The sequence below is a fragment of the Schistocerca americana genome, chromosome X (genome assembly GCF_021461395.2).
Source record: "Schistocerca americana isolate TAMUIC-IGC-003095 chromosome X, iqSchAmer2.1, whole genome shotgun sequence".
Lineage (NCBI taxonomy): Eukaryota > Metazoa > Arthropoda > Insecta > Orthoptera > Acrididae > Schistocerca > Schistocerca americana.
In genome coordinates this window covers 198,401,914-198,421,534 of record NC_060130.1, presented here as the reverse complement: position 1 = coordinate 198,421,534, position 19,621 = coordinate 198,401,914, and the positions used below count along the sequence as shown (strand labels likewise).

The 19,621-nt window shown below is 45.2% G+C and overlaps 1 protein-coding gene across 1 annotated transcript in view; it reads right to left on the bottom strand.

Annotated features, from left to right (window-relative positions):
• The window catches only part of LOC124554898 (5-aminolevulinate synthase, erythroid-specific, mitochondrial), a 106,387-nt gene extending 91,435 nt beyond the window's left edge, over positions 1 to 14,952 (bottom strand). Inside the window, exon 1 of the mRNA XM_047128586.1 lies at positions 14,915 to 14,952. Within this exon, the coding sequence (XP_046984542.1) occupies positions 14,915 to 14,917 (3 nt within the window). The 5' untranslated portion in view covers positions 14,918 to 14,952. The remainder of the gene's footprint in view (positions 1 to 14,914) is intronic.
• Between the last annotated feature and the right edge of the window lie 4,669 nt (positions 14,953 to 19,621).

Sequence of the window (19,621 nt, the reverse complement as noted above, 5' to 3'; positions counted from 1 at the left end):
AGCTTTGTTTCCTGAAGACAGAAGATGACCGGCGAGTAGGATCGTAAGAGGATCGACAATTCATCCCAATCGGCTCGAATACCGCGGATATTGAAGTGGATAATGGACATAGGGTGAACAGAAAATGGAGGAATGTGACCAAGGTCGCTGTCAACTCAACGACTGCTCAGAGCTTGCGACCGACAGCATGGAATGGCATTCAGCCGAAGGCAGAAGATCCTGATCCATAGGTTGGTCAGGAGCAGCTCCTGCCACCAGCGATCGGCCGGTTGATCGGCCACCAGCAGTGCGCCTCGGAGACACAGAAGACGGCCGAGGGCGATTTCCGCCAGGTGGTGCTGTAGATGGGACACGCCTTGGCGGAGAAGGAGAGGAACTGGGTTTCTTTGTAGCCTTCTTGGAAGTATGATGTTTAGAGGAAGGAGGAACCGATGGTTGGGAAGTCGCCGTACGTAAAAACTCTTCACGAGTATGCTCTTTTTTCGAAGTCTTGGTGTCTGACTTTTGGGCTCGAGATTTAGCAGAACTCGACGAAGGGTGAGCCATAGAGTGGGCAGGCGAAAGTGGTGAGGTTGAACGGGCGATCTTTGCGCTGGATGATCTGACGACCGTGGCACTGAAGGTGAGGTCGCAAGTCTGCGTGGCCGCCTCCTTTGTTGGCCGAGGAGAAGCAAGGACAGTGCTGTATTTGCCTTTCTGAGGCACGGTGGGCTGTCGACTGGCGAATAATTTTCGAGCAGCAAAGGTCGACACTTTTTCCTTTACTCTAATTTCCTGGATGAGCTTTTCGTCCTTAAAAACGGGACAATCTCGAGAGGAAGCAGCGTGGTCACCCATACAGTTGATCCAGCGAGGGGATGGAGGTGGACAAGCACCCTCATGGGCATCCTTGCCACACGTAACACATTTGGCCGGATTGGAACAGGACTGGCTGTTGTGATTGAACCGCTGACCCCGATAGCAACGCGTAGGGTTTGGGACGTAAGGGCGAACGGAAATTCTCTCATAGCCTGCTTTGATTTTCGATGGGAGTTGAACTTTGTCAAATGTCAAGAAGACAGTGCGGGTTGGAATGATGTTTGTGTCAACCCTTTTCATAACCCTATGAACAGCCGTTACGCCCTGGTCAGACAGGTAGTGCTGAATTTCTTCGTCAGACAATCCGTCGAGGGAGCGTGTATAAACGACTCCGCGCGAGGAATTTAAAGTACGGTGCGGTTCCACCCGGACAGGGAAGGTGTGTAGTAGTGAGGTACGCAGCAATTTTTGTGCCTGGAGGGCACTGACTGTTTCTAACAACAGGGTGCCATTCCGTAATCTGGAACAAGACTTTACAGATTCTGCAATTGCGTCGACACCTTTCTGAATAATGAAAGGGTTGACCATGGAGAAGTCGTGACCTTCGTCAGACCGAGAAACAACAAGGAACTGTGGCAACGATGGAAGAACTGACTGTGGCTGAGACTGAGTGAACTTACGTTTGTGAGCAGACATAATGGAAGGTGAGGAAACCATTGCGGAAGAATCCCCCATGATTACCGGCGTCTCTGATGGCATACTCCTCCCTTGTGGGGGCCCTCTCTGAGGGCAGTCCCGCCTTAGGTGATTGTTCACACCTCAGGTCACACCTCCTGACAAACGGACGGAGGGACCAATCGGCACTTTCGGAAGGTATCAGTTCGGGTAATCACCCCTCCCTGGGCCTGGCCGTTACCAGGGGGTACGTACGTGTCCTACCTGTCTACCCGGGGCGGGGAATTACGCGTTACCCCATCACCGGCTACGCATGGAAGTGCGTGGGTCGGCCTTCAGACACGCACAGGGAGGAAGAAAGAGAAAGGGAAAGGAAAGAAGAGAGGTCTCAAACGCCGCAGCGGAGGAAAGGGTAAAGAGAAGAGGTAAGGAAAAGAGAAGGGCAAAGGAAGGATGAAGACATACAAGCAAGGAAGGCGAAGAATGCGGTACATTTACAAGCGTCCGTCTCCGGACGTAGGCGCAAACCATACTCCCAGAGGGGGAGAAAGGGAAGGAAAGAGCCAGAGGTGCGGGGGGGGGGGGGGGGGGCGAAGATGGGGGATGGGGAAGAATGCGGAAAGGGAAGGTATGCAGCCCGGAAAGCAAGGAAGGCCACATTAGCTCGGGGTCCCATGCTCGCTACGCACATAGCCACAAAGGAGTTGTGGATCCCCTGGGGGGTCTTCCAGGAGTGCTGGTTCTGCAAGTTTCTCCGCAGAGCTTCTGTGGAGTTCGGAAGGTAGGAGACGAGGTACTGGCGGAAGTAAAGCTACGGGGACGGGTCGTGAGTCGCGCTTGGATAGCTCAGATGGTAGAGCTCTTGCCCGCGGAAGGCAAGTTTTAAACTGCCAGGAAGTTTCGTTATGTCCATCATTCCGCTATAATAAAAAGAGTGCCCCTCAACATGTAGTCAAAAATTGCTCTGTCCGCCACAAATAACTACATTTCGGACCATTAAAAGTGCAACACCGCGAAGGTGGCACGCAGCAAACGTCAGACTGGCATGTAATGCACTACATGCCACGATATAAAAATGATCAGCATTTCAATGCAACCGCACAAAGCGGGTAAGAGTACCCCCATCTACATTCTGTATACAAGAAAAGATTACGCAGCAGTTTTGTCATTTGTAAACCGCATTTGAATGTTGTTTGTTTGCGAGATCATGTTATGCCTCGTTTAAGAAGAAGAAACCTCTACCAGTAGGCTTTGGAAATCGACAGATCGTAGCCTGTCGAAACTGTATTAATCGTTCCGTTGTATTGCTACTCGCGGTGGTGAGCATCCTACGACTGTCATGTGACTGGTAGCGACGGGTCTAGAAGATTCATTCTGAATGCTACGCAGAATGTCAATGGCCCCACGCGACTAGTGCCCGAGAGGATGCACATACAATGTTTGCTCGGTCGTGCAGTGTCGTACAGTCATGTCACATACCTTGAGTCAGCCAGTGTACTTGTTTGCAGGAAATCACGTATTCAAATGAACAGTGCGACGACATCTGGAGCATCACGAACCGTTAGCAAGACGATCATTGTTGTGACTACCCCTGATGCGGTAACCGAGTTAAGTGTCCAGGCAGTGATGCACCCAACGGCAACACTGGACACTACGTCGACCATCAGACAATCCACGGATCTGTGTACAACATCACTTTGGACGTATCTGTGCGTGGACGCTATGAGGAGAACGAACGTAACCGGACTGCATTCGTCATCGTCGTACATGCCCAGCAAGTGGCGTTATGGTATGGGGTGCCACTGGATACACAGTAAGATGACATGTGGCTCGCATAGCTGGTGATTTTGGCATTGTAATTTTGACATTGCAAGGCCAATGGTCGTGCCCTATCATCGAAGCCTCCCTGACGACATCTTTCAACAAGATAATGCAAGACCGAATGTTTCCGGCGCTGTCCTGATATACTTCGACACTGAGGATGTTCGGCTGTTGCCGTAGCCAGCATATTCTCCAAACTTATCACCCAATGAAAACATCTAGTTACAGGTCGTCGAGAGACAAGCACCGCGCTGTCCTGATCTACCTCGACACCGAGGATGTTCGACTGTTGCCGTAGCCAGCATATTCTCCAGACTTCTTACCCAATGGAAACATATAGTTACAGGTTGTCGAGAGACAGTCACCCCACCACTTGCCAGCCACTAAAACTGGTAAAATGGCAAGAGTTGAAGCAGCATGGAATGACGTACCTGTATCTGTCATCCAAGCTCAGGGTTCGGTGCACTGTTGCTACCAGAGGTTGCGCCTCTGTGTACTGCTTTTTGCACCCCCTATACCCCCAAACCACTCACAAATTTAATCATGCATTCTTCATACTATACCATTTACGTACAGTAAGTAAAATTTCTTTATTTACTGTTCTTTCTGGTGCTGCATTTTTAATAGCCAACGGTGTGTTATCAGTGCTTATATGGTAGCGCCTTTGAGATTCGATAACACGAAAATTTCAATATTAAGGAAGAAAGGACATCGCATTACAAATTTGGCCACTTACGTTAAGAATTTAAGATAGCAACGGCGATGGAGACAGTCGAATGAAATCAAGAGACAAAAAAGGCTAGTGCTGAACAGTTGCTTAGCCGCGCGGGATTAGCCGAGCGGTCTAGGGCGCAGCAATCATGGACTGTGCGGCTGGTCCCGGCGGAGGTTCGAGTCCTCACTCGCGCGCGCGTAATGAATTAACTGTAGGGATTTCATTTTATTTCCTCCACATTTAATCTGTTCGGCAACGCATAGTTTACACTAGTCTTGCCTTAGGGTACGCACAGTTCTCTTCCCGAATTAAAATAAATGAGCCAGTCCTTGTATGAAAACTCCGTATTGCAATCGAAATTTACATCTCTGTTGTTCGATTTAAGGCGGGGATGACAGTTATGAACAAAAAGAGGTTCTTTTCGAAGCACAGTTAACCACTCACGCGAGCTTCGAGTTCGTAACTGTTTACTCTTCGGTAACATCAGAACTTCCATATCCGTGAGAGAAGACCGGTTTCCTTGCAGGTACTCTCACCCAGGAAGACCTTGACGGCAGAGCGCTGCAAAGATAAAACATGCGGCGAGATTTATCTGCGAAGACACGTCATCCGTCTCAGCGTGATTTGTCATAACGCGTCGGCATGATCAGCAGATGACCGCCGTTGGTGAACTCGCGCCAGTACATCTAGTCTGGACCACCGCCAGCCGTTTCACACCGCCGACACACACACGTGACTGCGCGCTTTACGTGCCAACCGTGCCTTATCGTAACCCTTCCACAGACTGGATGCCAATACAATCTTTTAGCGGCGCTATACACAAACTACGAGCTTATCGCAAGCAAATTAAAGAAGAAAATTAATCCTACAATGCAGAGTTATTTTGCAATTGTGATGTGCATATTTCATTAGCCTACAACATGATCAGTTCGTAAGTTAATGGCCATATAAGATACACATCTCTGTATTGCTATGACTGCACTGGGAGTTGCTTCAAATATTCATACGGAAGTTTAATTTGTGATTATGTGTAGCCAGTCGCGGTGGCCGAGCGGCTCTAGGCGCTTCAGTCCGGAACCACGCGACTACTAAGGTCGCAGGTTCGAATCCTGCCTCGGGCATGGATGTGTGTGATGTCCTTAGGTTGGTTAGGTGTGAGTAGTCCTAAGTTCTAGGGGACTGATGACTTCCGATGTTAAGTCCCATAGTGCTCAGCGCCATTTCAACCATTTGATTATGTGTATCGTTGTTATAACAATAATCGGATAAACTATTAGTCATCAGTTTAAACGAACACAATGGTGACTACGGAGATGGTGTCGAACTGGTACCAGGTGGTCATGTGACCCTCCACCGCCAAATTACTTAATCGGCGCAGTAACACGGGTCGACGTTGAGACGTTTTTGGTTGCTTGGTTTGGGGTATAAAGGGACCAAATTACAGGGTCGTCAGTCACTTTTTCCTGAGGCAAATAAGGCGCAACGTAAGACAACACCAAAATTCAGTTTGAGAAAGTAAAAGGGGTTAAAAGAAATGGTGAACCACAACGAAAGAGTAAACGAAAGAAACGAACAGAAAGAGGGAAAACGTACGCCACAAAGAAAAGCAGAGGTAGGTATTAAAACCAGAGGGCAGAATAGAAAGATGATACGACACCCGTTGTAGTGTACCCTTTCAGAAGCAAAATATTTCAAAAATGGTTCAAATGGCTCTGAGCACTATGTGACTTAACTTCTGAGGTCATCAGTCGCCTAGAACTTAGAACTACTTAAACCTAACTAACCTAAGGACATCACAAACACATCCATGTCCGAGGCAGGATTCGAACCTGCGACCGGAGCGGTCGCTCGGCTCCAGACTATAGCGCCTAGAACCGCATGGCCACTCCGGCCGGCGAAAATATTTCGAAAGCATAAAATCCTTTAGAAAGAGTGATTCATGTTTTCTCAGGAACACAGTTCTGCTGTTTCCGTAAACAATTCGGAGGAATAAATTCTCTCTCATAGTTACTTTAACTCTTTATCCAGTTACCTTCACAAGAAGTTCCCTATTTTCAATGAAAACATTGCGTCTATCGGTATTCTGGCGCTTACGTGTTTTACAACACGTAATGAGGAACTTTTGCTGATCTTTTTATAATTATTTAGTGTAATGTGTCAATTAAGAGGTTCTACAGGGTGTCCTGAACATATTTTGCCATTATTGAGTATTCATTTATTGGACCGTCTTTCATAATGAGGAACAAATTTGCTGTCATTGCTTCACTTAACATATTCTTCCATTATAAAACTAAAAAACAGCTGTACATCAAAAGCGACAGGACTCTGCAATAGAAAATCTGCAGAGCTAGAAGTAAGTATCTTACTTTAAAACCGACAGGAAAGCCTTTCTTAGGAAACGCCAAGATTTCGTGTGGAAAGATTATTTTTAGTTGCCCGTTTTCTGCACTTTCGTACCATGTCAGAAAATGGTGATTAGTTTGCTGTGGCTGTGCAAGGTCGCCGGTATCTTTACCTGTGTCACGGCGCTACAATCGCTGTCCCATTGACCGTCAACTCCCACTAATCTACTTCATTGTAATTTTAAGTTCCCTTTTGACAGATCAACAGTCAGACATATTTTGAGCACGCCACTTACGAAGGCATCGTTCTACCAGTACTGTACTACGGATTGATACCTTTAACAAGTCGGTTAAAGAAAGAAGGATCCTTTATTGTATGATTATATGATAGCGGAACAAACACTGGTAGCAGTTACTTCTGTAAAATATCTGGGAGTATGCGTGCGGAACGATTTGAAGTGGAATGATCATATAAAATTAATTGTTGGTAAGGCGGGTACCAGGTTGAGATTCATTGGGAGAATGCTTAGAAAATGTAGTCCATCAACAAAGGAGGTGGCTTACAAAACACTCGTTCGACCTATACTTGAGTATTGCTCATCAGTGTGGGATCCGTACCAGATCGGTCTGACGGAGGAGATAGAGAAGATCCAAAGAAGAGCGGCGCGTTTCGTCACAGGGTTATTTCGTAACCGTGATAGCGTTACGGAGATGTTTAATAAACTCAAGTGGCAGACTCTGCAAGAGAGGCGCTCTGCATCGCGGTGTAGCTTGCTCGCCAGGTTTCGAGAGGGTGCGTTTCTGGATGAGGTATCGAATATATTGCTTCCCCCTACTTATACCTCCCGAGCAGATCACGAATGTAAAATTAGAGAGATTAGAGCGCGCACGGAGGCTTTCAGACAGTCGTTCTTCCCGCGAACCATACGCGACTGGAACAGGAAAGGGAGGTAATGACAGTGGCACGTAAAGTGCCCTCCGCCACACACCGTTGGGTGGCTTGCGGAGTATCAATGTAGATGTAGATGTAGAAGAGATGCTGATCATTACAGCTACAGCGGAGATTTCCGGCATGAGTTAGTTTAGTCTGTGCTAGAAAGTCGCAGATTTACTGCGTAATTACCAATGGCATGTGGTACAAGACAGGAGATGTACATTGCGAAGAACAATTCTCAAACTTTCCGAGCTTCCAACAATAGTCAAGAAAACTATTGTTTCCTCCAAGTTACACCTCTGCTAATAACAGAGAGGGTAGAATTAAAGAAATGGTTCAAATGGCTCTGAGCACTATGGGACTTAACAACTATGGTCATCAGTCCCCTAGAACTTAGAACTACTTAAACCTAACTAACCTAAGGACATCACACAACACCCAGTCATCACGAGGCAGAGAAAATCCCTGACCCCGCCGGGAATCGAACCCGGGAACCCGGGCGTGGGGAGCGAGAACGCTACCACACGACCACGAGCTGCGGACTAGAATTAAAGAAAGTATGTTACATACAAAGGGTATCCGACAATCCTTTTCCGTCGTTAGCATCCGGTTATGGAACAGGAAGGTAAATAATGATTCTTATACGATATGTTGCCTCTACCACACGTCATACGGTGGCTTGTAGGGTGTAGATTTAGATTCAGGCTTTCAGCGTCTGTACTCGAGTACTTCTGAGAGGCGGGTCAGTGAGGTATGCAACAAATTTTAAATTTCGCTCTTTGGTAATAGGCTACAGAAGGATATGACGGAAGGAAAGATGGAAGGAATGTGTCAGTTCATTAGAGACGGCAAAAGTCTTTGAAGTCTTTTGACTTTTCCCTATCACCTACCTGTGCGCAGACGGCATGGTTTAAAATTCTAGCCATTCAACCGAGTGACGATGAGTGAGAAGATGCGGTATTGTTTCTCAAAGATGATCCCGGCGTCTTTTGGATGATAATGATGATGATGACGACGACGACGACGACGATTGGTTTGTGGGGCGCTCAACTGCTCGGTCATGAGCGCCCGTACAAAGTCCAAATTTTTCCACAGTCCAGTTTTTTTCCACAGTCCAGTCTAGCCACTGTCACGAATGAGGAGGATGATGATTAGATGATGAGAAGAACACGAACACCCAGTCCCCGGGCAGAGAAAATCGGCAACCCTGTCGGGAATCGAACCCGGGACCCTGTGATCCAGACGTAGCAACGTTAGCCATTAGACCACGAGCTACGTGACATATATATATAACTTGTGGTCATGTTGCTTTGCGACGCAAGCAGGCTATGTGCCGGCTCTAAGTTACAGCTTTCTCGCACCTCCATCACCAACAATAAAAACATTACGTTAGCCTCTACAAGCAATTATCGCTGTTCCCTACTCTGTCAAATGACCCATATGACCATTGTAAATGAGGGCTGCCAATTTAGAGAGTGAAAAATAATCTCCTCAGGTTCAGTGACTGAATAACACTAACGATTGTTCCATCCAGTATCGCATTTTCTTCTTTTTCTGAGGCATCTCCGTGTCAAGGGTTAGCGGTCACTGCGTCCTGTCGAGTTTCAGGGACTGTTGTTGTGAACAGACTATGGGATATAAACCATAAGCAGTTATTCACATTTCGAAACCACGACGTTGTTAGTTTCGAAAACTTTTCACTTTGTTACCGGTGCATAATGGCCTGTAGTACGTTGCAATTAACTCTTTCTATTGTATAGCCAAAATATTGTAATTATCTGCTATTGACTGAGTAGCTAAGTACTGTTTTTGTCAGTTATTTTCATAATACCGACACTTTTCATTCGCTGCGTCTTTGATTTTTTGAAAATCTCTTTGAAGACGCCGTGTAAAAAAAACTTACTTTCGTTATAACCGCCGTTGGTATTACGATCTATACTTCCACTTCATACAGAACATTAATAAAGCAGCAGCAACTCGTTAAAGATAAATTTTGATATCAGAATTTTTCATATTAAATGAAGAACCTACAACAAGCGCTTTTTTAAAAAATTTTATGACTTAGATTTTGGGAGTTGACCACAGCGCAACATAAGAAGAAATATTTGGTAAGGCTTACAGTTTGGAGCAAGATTTCAACTGGGTGTCATTTCAGAGATTTCCATGTCAACGTCGCTGCTCATTTATTCAGCATATTGTCACCAGGATGAATGGAATCCGTTTCAGTCGCCACTATATTTACCACTCCGTATATAAACGTATAGAGATACTGCATGCTTGTTTACTAAACTTCATCGAACTGTAGATGTTCCAAAACATACTCGTAAATATAAGGACTTAGGCAGTCTGGCGATTTCGCTTCACACACATCCGCAGGCTCGGTGTTAAACTATCAGCACCAGTGAACCACATGTTAATGTTTACACTTTCCCACAGTTCGCCTTTGACAGTGGTACTCAACGTGCATCACTAGATCTGCCAGTTCAACAAATTGTCAACACTTGTATAGATCCTCCATGATTGAGAGTTTCAAGTGATTCGATAATCTCAAGCAGTCTAGCATTAGATCTCTGAAATACTGAAGTAAGTGGCTCTGATGAGTGGCAGTATGAAGGGTTCTTGAGTGAATTAAGCAGTGACAGCAGTCAGTGACTATCGGAAGAATGCTACTCAAGTCAACTCGTTCATGCTGGAGACGCCCGCATCTCGTGGTCGTGCGGTAGCGTTCTCGCTTCCCACGCCCGGGTTCCCGGGTTCGATTCCCGGCGGGGTCAGGGATTTTCTCTGCCTCGTGATGGCTGGGTGTTGTGTGCTGTCCTTAGGTTAGTTAGGTTCAAGTAGTTCTAAGTTCTAGGGGACTTATGACCACAGCAGTTGAGTCCCATAGTGCTCAGAGCCATTAGAACCATTTTTCATGCTGGAGACGAATAAATTCGCGTAATTACCGAACTACCACAGACACTTAAGTGACATAAATGAAACAGCGTGATACCACATATATCCTCTCGAAGGAACACGCAGCTGCAAAAAATATCTCCATGTTTCTTTCATAGTATATTGATATGGCATGAGGATATTACTGGATGTATACGAGTACAACTAGATATCTGAAGAGATTGACAGCGAAATTATGAAATGAAGAAACAAACCAAAGTAGTGTGAGGTGTAGACGGGAGGTCCGTATTCATTCATGTTCTGAGCAAAGAACAATGACAAACGTCATCTGGATAACATGCTTAAAACTTTAAGTATACTCACTTTTGCGGTCTTTCTGTTTTAAAGATGCAGTACTCTGCACGCAATGTCTGTCAGTAGATCTAAATCGTAAACCGTGAGTCCTTAAGTGAGAAGATTATGCCTACTTTTTAATGACGATGGGTGGTTTGGCTAATACGATACGCCTTGCACAACATCGATGAACTGTACGGCACAATTCGGCAAACTGACTGACTAGAGAAACACGTCGCCGACACTCCAGAAAAATTGCAAATTAAGAATGAAATTAAATAAAAAGAAGACAGTTGTACGGTATCTCCAAAGAGAATTATGGGTAAGTACCTTATCGAAATAAGAGGTTCCAGCGTTCAGGTGGAACGTATATGATAGCTGGAACTCTAATTTACTTTTCGAAAATACCACTTCCTTTTATTTATATGACGTACCGATCTGTCCCACATCACAACTTGAGATAGCTTCCAATACGAATGAATCTTCCTGCAAATTCTGCGACTATGTTTTATGCTTACGAGCTACCACTAACTCCAAATCGATGAACTTTATTATAATATACGACAGAATTCTGAGTTATTGCGTCTGAGGTAGACTTAAGTTCTTGTCTAATATTAGGAAGAAGGAAGGAGGCCTAAAGTTTAATATGTTGTCGACATCGATATCACTACACACGGATCACTCGCTAGCTTAGTTGTACAAGAGCAGCGGAGGAAGATACCAGTGCATTTTTTAAAATACTGTCCCAGCATTCGTCTGAAATTTTTTAGGGAAACCAAAGAAAATCTTTATGGCCGCACAGAGATATGAACCTATTTGTTCCCGAATACAAGTCTACCTCAGTTACATTTAACAACAGTGACATTGTGTCTTAATAAGGTTACAGCGTTCGAGCATGTGAACCCTTCATCCGACATGTGTCTTGTTCTGTTACCAGGCCCTTGCAACAATGAGAGAACAGGACGACCCTTGAAATGGTTTCTCTCTTGGTACATCAACAGTATGAAATATATATAAAAGTAGTTACTGGCCATTATTTTCACTATTGGGGAGAAGAATTTATAGATATTTGTGTGGATAAGTGTCTGAACTACAGTTATATCCTTATTACTCGCGCCAGATATTCATCGAAATACATCGATTATATTTATTGCGAGGAATTGAATAAAAAGTAGCCAATCATTTCAAATTAGTTATCAGGTTTTCTTATTGAGTTTCTCTCTGTAAAATGTTCTCTCTCAGGACTAAGGCGTCGCGAACGTTAGATATCGGTTTTAACAATCTTGCTTTTTGTGGAAGAACATCGGTACTATATCGTCCTAGGATTACAAGGAGTTAATATACATGTTAATGCTTCTGTTAATCCGTTATGGAACCAAACAGCCTTTTAAGGTAGTTCTCGTTGCAACTATTGTTGTCCAGGTGCTCCAAAGATAAAATGTGAGTGATACTACACTGACAGTGAATATAAAACAGTAGGAATTTAACTTACTGCATTTGCTGTTCGTTGTTAAACAGTCTATGATGATGTACCGTATTAATCGCTGTTCTGTTGAAAATTTGCTGCGCATTTTATCACTAAGGTCCTGTTCTGTCGTTAACCTGATGATAGGTAAGTATAACTCACTTGGCTGCGTTAGAAAATATCGACAAATTTTAATAACTTTTCTAAAAAAAAAATGTTACTGTCGAAATATATGGCTCCTTCGTTTCGTATTCTGACAAAAGGAAAAGCCACCAGTTGTAGTATTTCAGCGATATGTATGCTTCAGTTGTCACTATCGTTAGTTTTGGTCTCGTAGCGCAGTTTCTCATGGCCCCTTGAACATTTCACTCACCAGGTGCCATTAAATAGCTTTGTATTTGTTGATGACTCACTCTACATAATCCTTTCTCTCTTTCGAAATCGGGGATGCCGATATTTTCTGTTTGCTCAAGGCCGCCAGACGTAACGTAGCGAACAAGTCGATGATAGCTAGCTCATTGTGGGTGTAAAATATGCAGGAACCCATTTGATAATGAGGAGTCTGCGATCGAACCCGGTAATGGCGAAAATTAATTGAAATGAGCAATTAAAACTAAGTGACTGCTGATGATTTTTCACTGTTCTTCGTCCTTCACTCACTGCGTGTCTTACACTGGCCATCCGTTATAGATTTTTCGGTTACTCTAACATTAAAGGCCGCATACTTACGTTACGCCAGTAAGAATTATCTTCATTTACGTAGATAGCGGGGATAAATTATATGTAAGAATACCGTAATGATTCTTGCGCATACACGCCGCCTACATATGTAACTACAATATATTTAAAATGTAATCCATGACTTCTATATAATGAATGAGACTACACAACGAGAAAAATCGTTTCTCGTATATTTGCAGTCAAAAGTTTTTTTTTTTTTTTACTGCATTATACAGGGTTTTCTCTAACATTTTTTTTCCATTCGTGGTAGATGGCGTTACACTCGATAGTTATCAAGTGTGCCTCTTTTCGTAATTAAGAACCAATGCGTTTGATTATAAATTTCATTTTGCGATGTAAATTTAAACCTTTTCGTGTTAAAGGTTGATAGTTACGTTCGAAATTTGCTTCAGTGTTGCAAATCTGATTGCGCAGTTCAAATAATATGGCCAGACATTAACATTTCTAGCAATCAAGCTACTTGTATGGTAATGTAGTTTTCTGTTGGTTGTAGTGAGTTCTGAGACCACCTGAACGCTTAATTTCGGTGGCCGCCCTCGAACCCCGCCATCAGGGTGACTGATTTCGGTGTGTGTTTCCACTTCGCACTTGCATCGCGGCTACCGGCGGAATACAATCCACAACCTTTGTAATAATATAAAATGTCCTTGCAGTGATAGTGGCCGACGCACCTCATCGATATTACGCATCTAGAAGGGAACAGGAAACTGTTAAATCCCCGTCGTTGTTCGTGGGCCCTGCTACACACACTTTCTAACTAAACATTGACGGCTAACCATCCTGTACTGTAAAATCAAATTTGCTACACTAAAATAAATTTCGAAAATAAAGTATCACCCATCAGAACACAAAGGTTTACATTTACATCCTAAATGGTATGTGGAATCAAATGCGTCTGTTCTTAATTGCAGTAACAGGCATACTTGATATTTTTCGATTACAGCTCCATCTATCACGAATGGAATCCAATTTTTTAAGTAGACCGTGCGCATTTTTTGGCGTAGAATCCGAATATGCAATGAAAATTGGGGGCTCCAATGAGAAAATACGAAGTTGACCCCGCTCACGCAGGTGGGGTGGTTACAAGGTGACCGGTTTTAGCGCAAACTAATGTACCCTTCACGAATATTAACTTTTCACCCAGAACATTTTCTCGTACGATGCGTTGTTCAAATGGTTCAAATGGCTCTGAGCACTATGGGACTTGACATCTGAGGTCATCAGTCCGCTAGAACTTAGCACTACTTAAACCTAACTAACCTAAGGACATCTCACACATCCACGCCCGAGGCAGGATTCGAACCTGCGACCGTAGCAGTCGCGCGGTTCCAGACTCAAACGCCTAGAACCGCTCGGCCACTACGGCCGGTGATGCGTTGTTATCGAGATATTTCATAGTCTCAGGTTAAAACAGACACCCTGGATAACACAGAGCTGTAGCGTTTCTGTGAGGCACTGTAGTCAGTATAGTCGTATCCACCTGAAGTAGGGTCAAGTGTTTTCTCTGGTACAGGTTATCACCGAGCGAGGTGGGCAGTGGTTAGCACACTGGGCTCCCATTCGGGAGGACGACGGTTCAATCCCGCGTCCGGCCAACCTGGTTTAGGTTTTCCGTGATTTCCCTAAATCGCTCCAGGAAAATGCCGGGATGGTTCCTTTGAAAGGGCACGGCCGAATTCCTTCCCCGTCCTTCCCTAATCTGATGAGACCGATGACCTCGTAGTTTGGTCTCTTCCCCCAAAACAACCCAACCCAACAGATAATCCGAAGGTGGTCGGAGTACGAACTAAAACATTGTTACAATAAAGAAACAATACAGCTCCGTATAATGTAATGCAGTTCCGAAAATTCCTGAAACCTGTCTAACATCACCTACAGAAAATTGTTAGTCTTTTTTTTCAAGTCGTATAAAGTGACTTAACAGAAAAAATATATGATTAATGCGTGAATGAAGTCTACATAACAAGCAATTGGTTTAAACGCGAATTGAGTTATTTTACAAGAAGCAGACTAAACAATCGTGGGTTAAGATATTCTAACAATCAGCTGCAGTTGTCGGACCACAGGCGACAATACGCTACGACGCGTTAGTCCATGTCCGTGAAACACTGTATAACGGCGAAAGCGTGGGAGTTGTGATGCAGCCTTCACCACGAAGTAGTGTAACAAGTGAGCGAAACGTGAGGAAGACGTACCATGGTGGTGGCGGCGGCCCAAGCTTCTGCGCGGAATGCTGCTTGCGGACTGCGCCGCGCTGCCGCCTGCGGCCGCTATACGTGCAGCCTTGCCCCCTCCACGCGGGCCGCCTTCCACGTTTCGAAGAAAGTCCAGCAGTTCCTCACGTGCTGTGTCATCGCCGCCGCCGCCGCCGCCGCCGCCGCCGCCTCGAGACACGCGGGGAAGCACTCGGCCTGACCCGTTTAGCTACGTCACGTGCGCATTGTCACTTTCAGTCTCCCAGATCTCTTTCCCTCTGAACACACACTCTAACAAGGGGAGGCCACGACGTATGGAACGCGGATTTACTGCAAAATTCGTACAATCGTAGTACTCCATGAGGAAAACAAAATGTGTAAGCAGTAGCGCGTACTTCTCAAGCGTTATTGAGAAAATCGCAAGGTAATTTCGGTCGTCGAATATACAGGGTGTTACAAAAAGGCTCGGCCAAACTTTCAGGAAACCTTCCTCACGCACAAATAAAGAAAAAGATGTTATGTGGACAAGTGTTCGGAAACGCTTAATTTCCATGTTAGAGCTCATTTTAGTTTCGTCAGTATGTACTGTACTTCGATTCACCGCCACTTGGCCCAATTGAAGGAAGGAAATGTTGACTTCGGTGCTTGTGTTGACATGCGACTCATTGCTCTACATCAGTCACGTCATCAACACAGATTTTCTGTGAACGTTTGGGCAGACGTTGTTGGTGGTGTCTTGATTGGGCCCCATGTTCTTCCACCTACGCTCAATGGAGCACGTTATCATTTCATACGGGATACTCTACCTGTGCTGCTAGAACATGTGCCTTTAAAAGTACGACACAACATGTGGTTCATGCACGATGGAGCTCCTGCACATTTCAGTGGACGTGTTCGTACGCTTATCAAAAACAGATTCGGTGACCGATGGATTGGTAGAGGCGGACCAATTCCATGGCCTCCACGCTCTCTTGACCTCAACCGTCTTGACTTTCATTTATGGGGGCATTTGAAAGCTCTTGTCTACGCAACGCCGGTACCAAATGTAGAGACTCTTCGTGCTCGTATTGTGGACGGCTGTGATACAATACGCCATTCTCCAGGGCTGCATCAGCGCATCAGGGATTCCATGCGACGGAGGGTGGCATGTATTCTCGCTAACGGAGGACATTTTGAACATTTCCTGTAACAAAGTTTTTGAAGTGACGCTGGTACGTTCTGTTGCTGTGTGTTTCCATTCCATGATTAATGTGATTTGAAGAGAAGAAATAAAATGAGCTCTAACATGGAAAGTAAGCGTTTCCGTACACATGCCCACATAACATTTTCTTTCTTTGTGTGAGGAATGTTTCCTGAAAGTTTGGCCGTACCTTTTTGTAACACCCTGTATATGTATCTGTGCGTGGCCATTTTAACCATGAAGCGGCTGCAGCCGAGTGGTGCCGGCACGGTAGCTCAGCGTGTTCGGTCAGAGCGCTAGGTACCCTTTATAATAAAAAAACTGAGCGAACGTATCATCGACAAACTGAATGGGTGTCATTGGACGTCAGCACTGAACAAATTCAACAAACAATAGAGAGCAAAATAATTTTTTTAACTGTTTGGCGTTCAAGCAGCTGGATCGAGTTGCGTTCATCGGTTTTTTTTTATTATTTACAACACAGTCATTTTCTTTATTATTTATATGACAACCGATATAATGGGGAAAGTACGTGTAATCGGATGGAATTTTATTAAATTTACAATGTTATTTGGCAGTCTACTTATTTTTATTATCACAAATGATGTAATATTCATAACTATCGACTAGTAAACGACCAAATGCATGAAGTAATACTAAAAATGTATGCTTGTCCGTGATTTGAGAAATTCCTTATACTTGGAAGGAGCCCGAAACGACTTGTTACCTCCAAGTTTTGACCGGCACAGACGGCTTTCGAGAGATGGCGTGTACAGGTACAGCTGCCCATGCAGCCTCAACCCGATACCACAGTTCATGAAGAGTAGTGACTGGCGTACTGTGACGAGCCAGTTGCTCGGCCACCATTGGCCAGACGTTTTCAATTGGTGACAGATCTGGAGAATGTGCTGGCCAAGGCAGCTTTCTGTATCCAGAAAGGCCCGTACAGGACCTGCAACATGCGGTCGTGCATTATCCTGCTGAAGGAGGGAGGAGGAGATTAGTGTTTAACGTCCCGTCGACAACGAGGTCATTAGAGACGGAGCGCGCAAGATCGGGTGAGTGAAGGATGGGGAAGGAAATCGACCGTGCCCTTTCACAGGAACCATCCCGGCATTTGTCTGAAGCGATTTAGGGAAATCACGGAAAACCTAAATCAGGATGGCCGGAGACGGGACTGAACCGTCGTCCTCCCGAATGCGAGTCCAGTGTGCTAACCGCTGCGCCACCTCGCTCGGTCTTATCCTGCTGAAAGGCAGGGTTTCGCAGGGATCGAATTAAGGGCAGAGCCACGGGTCGTAACTCATCCGAAATGTAACGTCCACTGTTCAAAGTGCCGTTAATGCGAACAAGAGGTGACCGAGACGTGTAACCAATGCACCCCATACCATCACGCCGCGTGATACGCCAGTATGGCGATGACGAATACACGCTTCCAATGTGCGTTCACTGCGATGTCGCCAAACACAGATGCGACCATCATGATGCTGTAAACAGAACCTGGATTCATCCGAAGAAATGACGTTTTGCCATTCGTGCACCCAGGTTCGTCGTTGGGTACACCATCGCAGGCGCTCCTGTCTGTGATGCAGCGTCAACGGTAACCGCAGCCTGGTCTCCGAGCTGATAGGCCAGCGCTGCTGCAAACGTCGTCGAACTGTTCGTGCAGATTGTTGTTGTCTTGCAAACGTCCCCATCTGTTGACTCTCAGGGATCGAGACGTGGCTGCACGATCCGATACAGCCATGTGGATAAGACGCCTGTCATCTCGACTGCTAGTGATACGAGGCCGTTGGGATCCAGTACGGCGTTCCGTATTACCCTCCTGAACCCACCGATTCCATATTATGCTAACAGTCATTGGATCTCGACCAACGCGAACAGCAATGTCGCGATACGATAAACCGCAATCGCGATAGGCTACAATCCGACCTTTATCGAAGTCGGAAACGCGATGGTACGCATTTCTCCTCCTCACACGAGGCACCACAACAACGTTTTACCAGGCAACGCCGGTCAACTGCTGTTTGTGTATGAGAAATCGGTTGGAAACTTTCCACATGTCAGCATGTTGTAGGTGTCGCCACCGGCGCCAACCTTGTGTGAATGCTCTGAAAAGCTAATCATTTGCATATTACAGCTTCTTCTTCCTGTCGGTTAAATTTCGCGTCTGTAGCACGTCATCTTCGTGGTGTAGCAATCTCTCCTGTGAACCTTCGCAGCAGAGCTTCTGTAAAGTTTTAAAGGTAGGAGACGAGGTACTGGCTGAAGTTAAGCTGTGAGGACGGGGCATGAGTCGTGCTTGGGTAGCTCAGTTGGTAGAGCACTTACCCGCGAAAGGCAAAGGTCCCGAGTTCGAGTCTCGGTCCGGCACACAGTTTTAATCTGTCACGATGTTTCATGTCATCGCACACTCCGCTGCAGAGTGAAAATCTCAATCCAGCATCTCTATCTATCCATGTCAAGTCGAATAACAGCTTGCATTATGCCCAGACCAGTTACTGACAAGCTCAATTTGTGAAGCTCTTTCTATTAAATGAATCCTATAACTTTTTCTGAAACTGTAAGCATTTGTTTGTGTCTATATGTACGTCACATCTACTGACCCCCGTCCCATTCGGATGCGTGACTTTTTTTAATCTTAGAGTGTTTTTCGATATGAGAAAAATCTGCTGCTATGTTTAGTAACTGTAAACTTCATCTCTGAAGCTTAAATGTGCATGGAAATGCGTGTCTAAGCCACATCGACACAGTAACATCCAGATTTCACCAATGAACACGGGAAAACGTCGGTTTAGATGTAAAAACCGTAACATTTAGCAGGAAAATTTAAGGAGCGATCAAAAAATTTCCGTTCGAAGCCCATTCAGTGCCGAATTGGTAAGCCAACCAAGCAAAATAGCCTTAAGCATTGGAGAAATCAACTCACCGACGGATCAGGTTGAAGATACCCGTTTGGTAAAACACAGTGTTCTGCTGCGTGAAGATGTTTGTAACTGCCTGTTGTACATCCTCGTCCGACTGGAACCGTCGACCATTCAAAACCTTTTTCGGAATAATATGAAAAAATATATTTTTTTCCGCAAAATTAGCCCTTATTAACATAGTAAGCAAGGAATACAATAAGAAATTGGTAAAACGTAAACAATAAACTCTTTTAAGGAGTTGTTTTTACTTTGGAATGTACGAGGAGCGTTCAGTAAGCAATGGAACACTTTTTTCTGATAACAGGTTGGTTTTATTCAGGATTACAATGCCTTGCATTATTCCCCACTCTTTTGGCTAACGCCACCTCACTGGGAGTGCCTGTATGCCCGCACGGTGCCATTCTACTGGTCGACGCCGGTTCAAATGGCTCTGAGCACTATGGGACTTAACATCTGAGGTCATCAGTTCCTTAGAACTTAGAACTACTTAAGCCTAACTAACCTAAGGAGATCACACACATCCATGACCGAGGCAGGATCCGAACCTGCGACCGTAGCGCTCCCAGACTGAAGCGCTTAGAACCGCTTGGCCACAGCGGC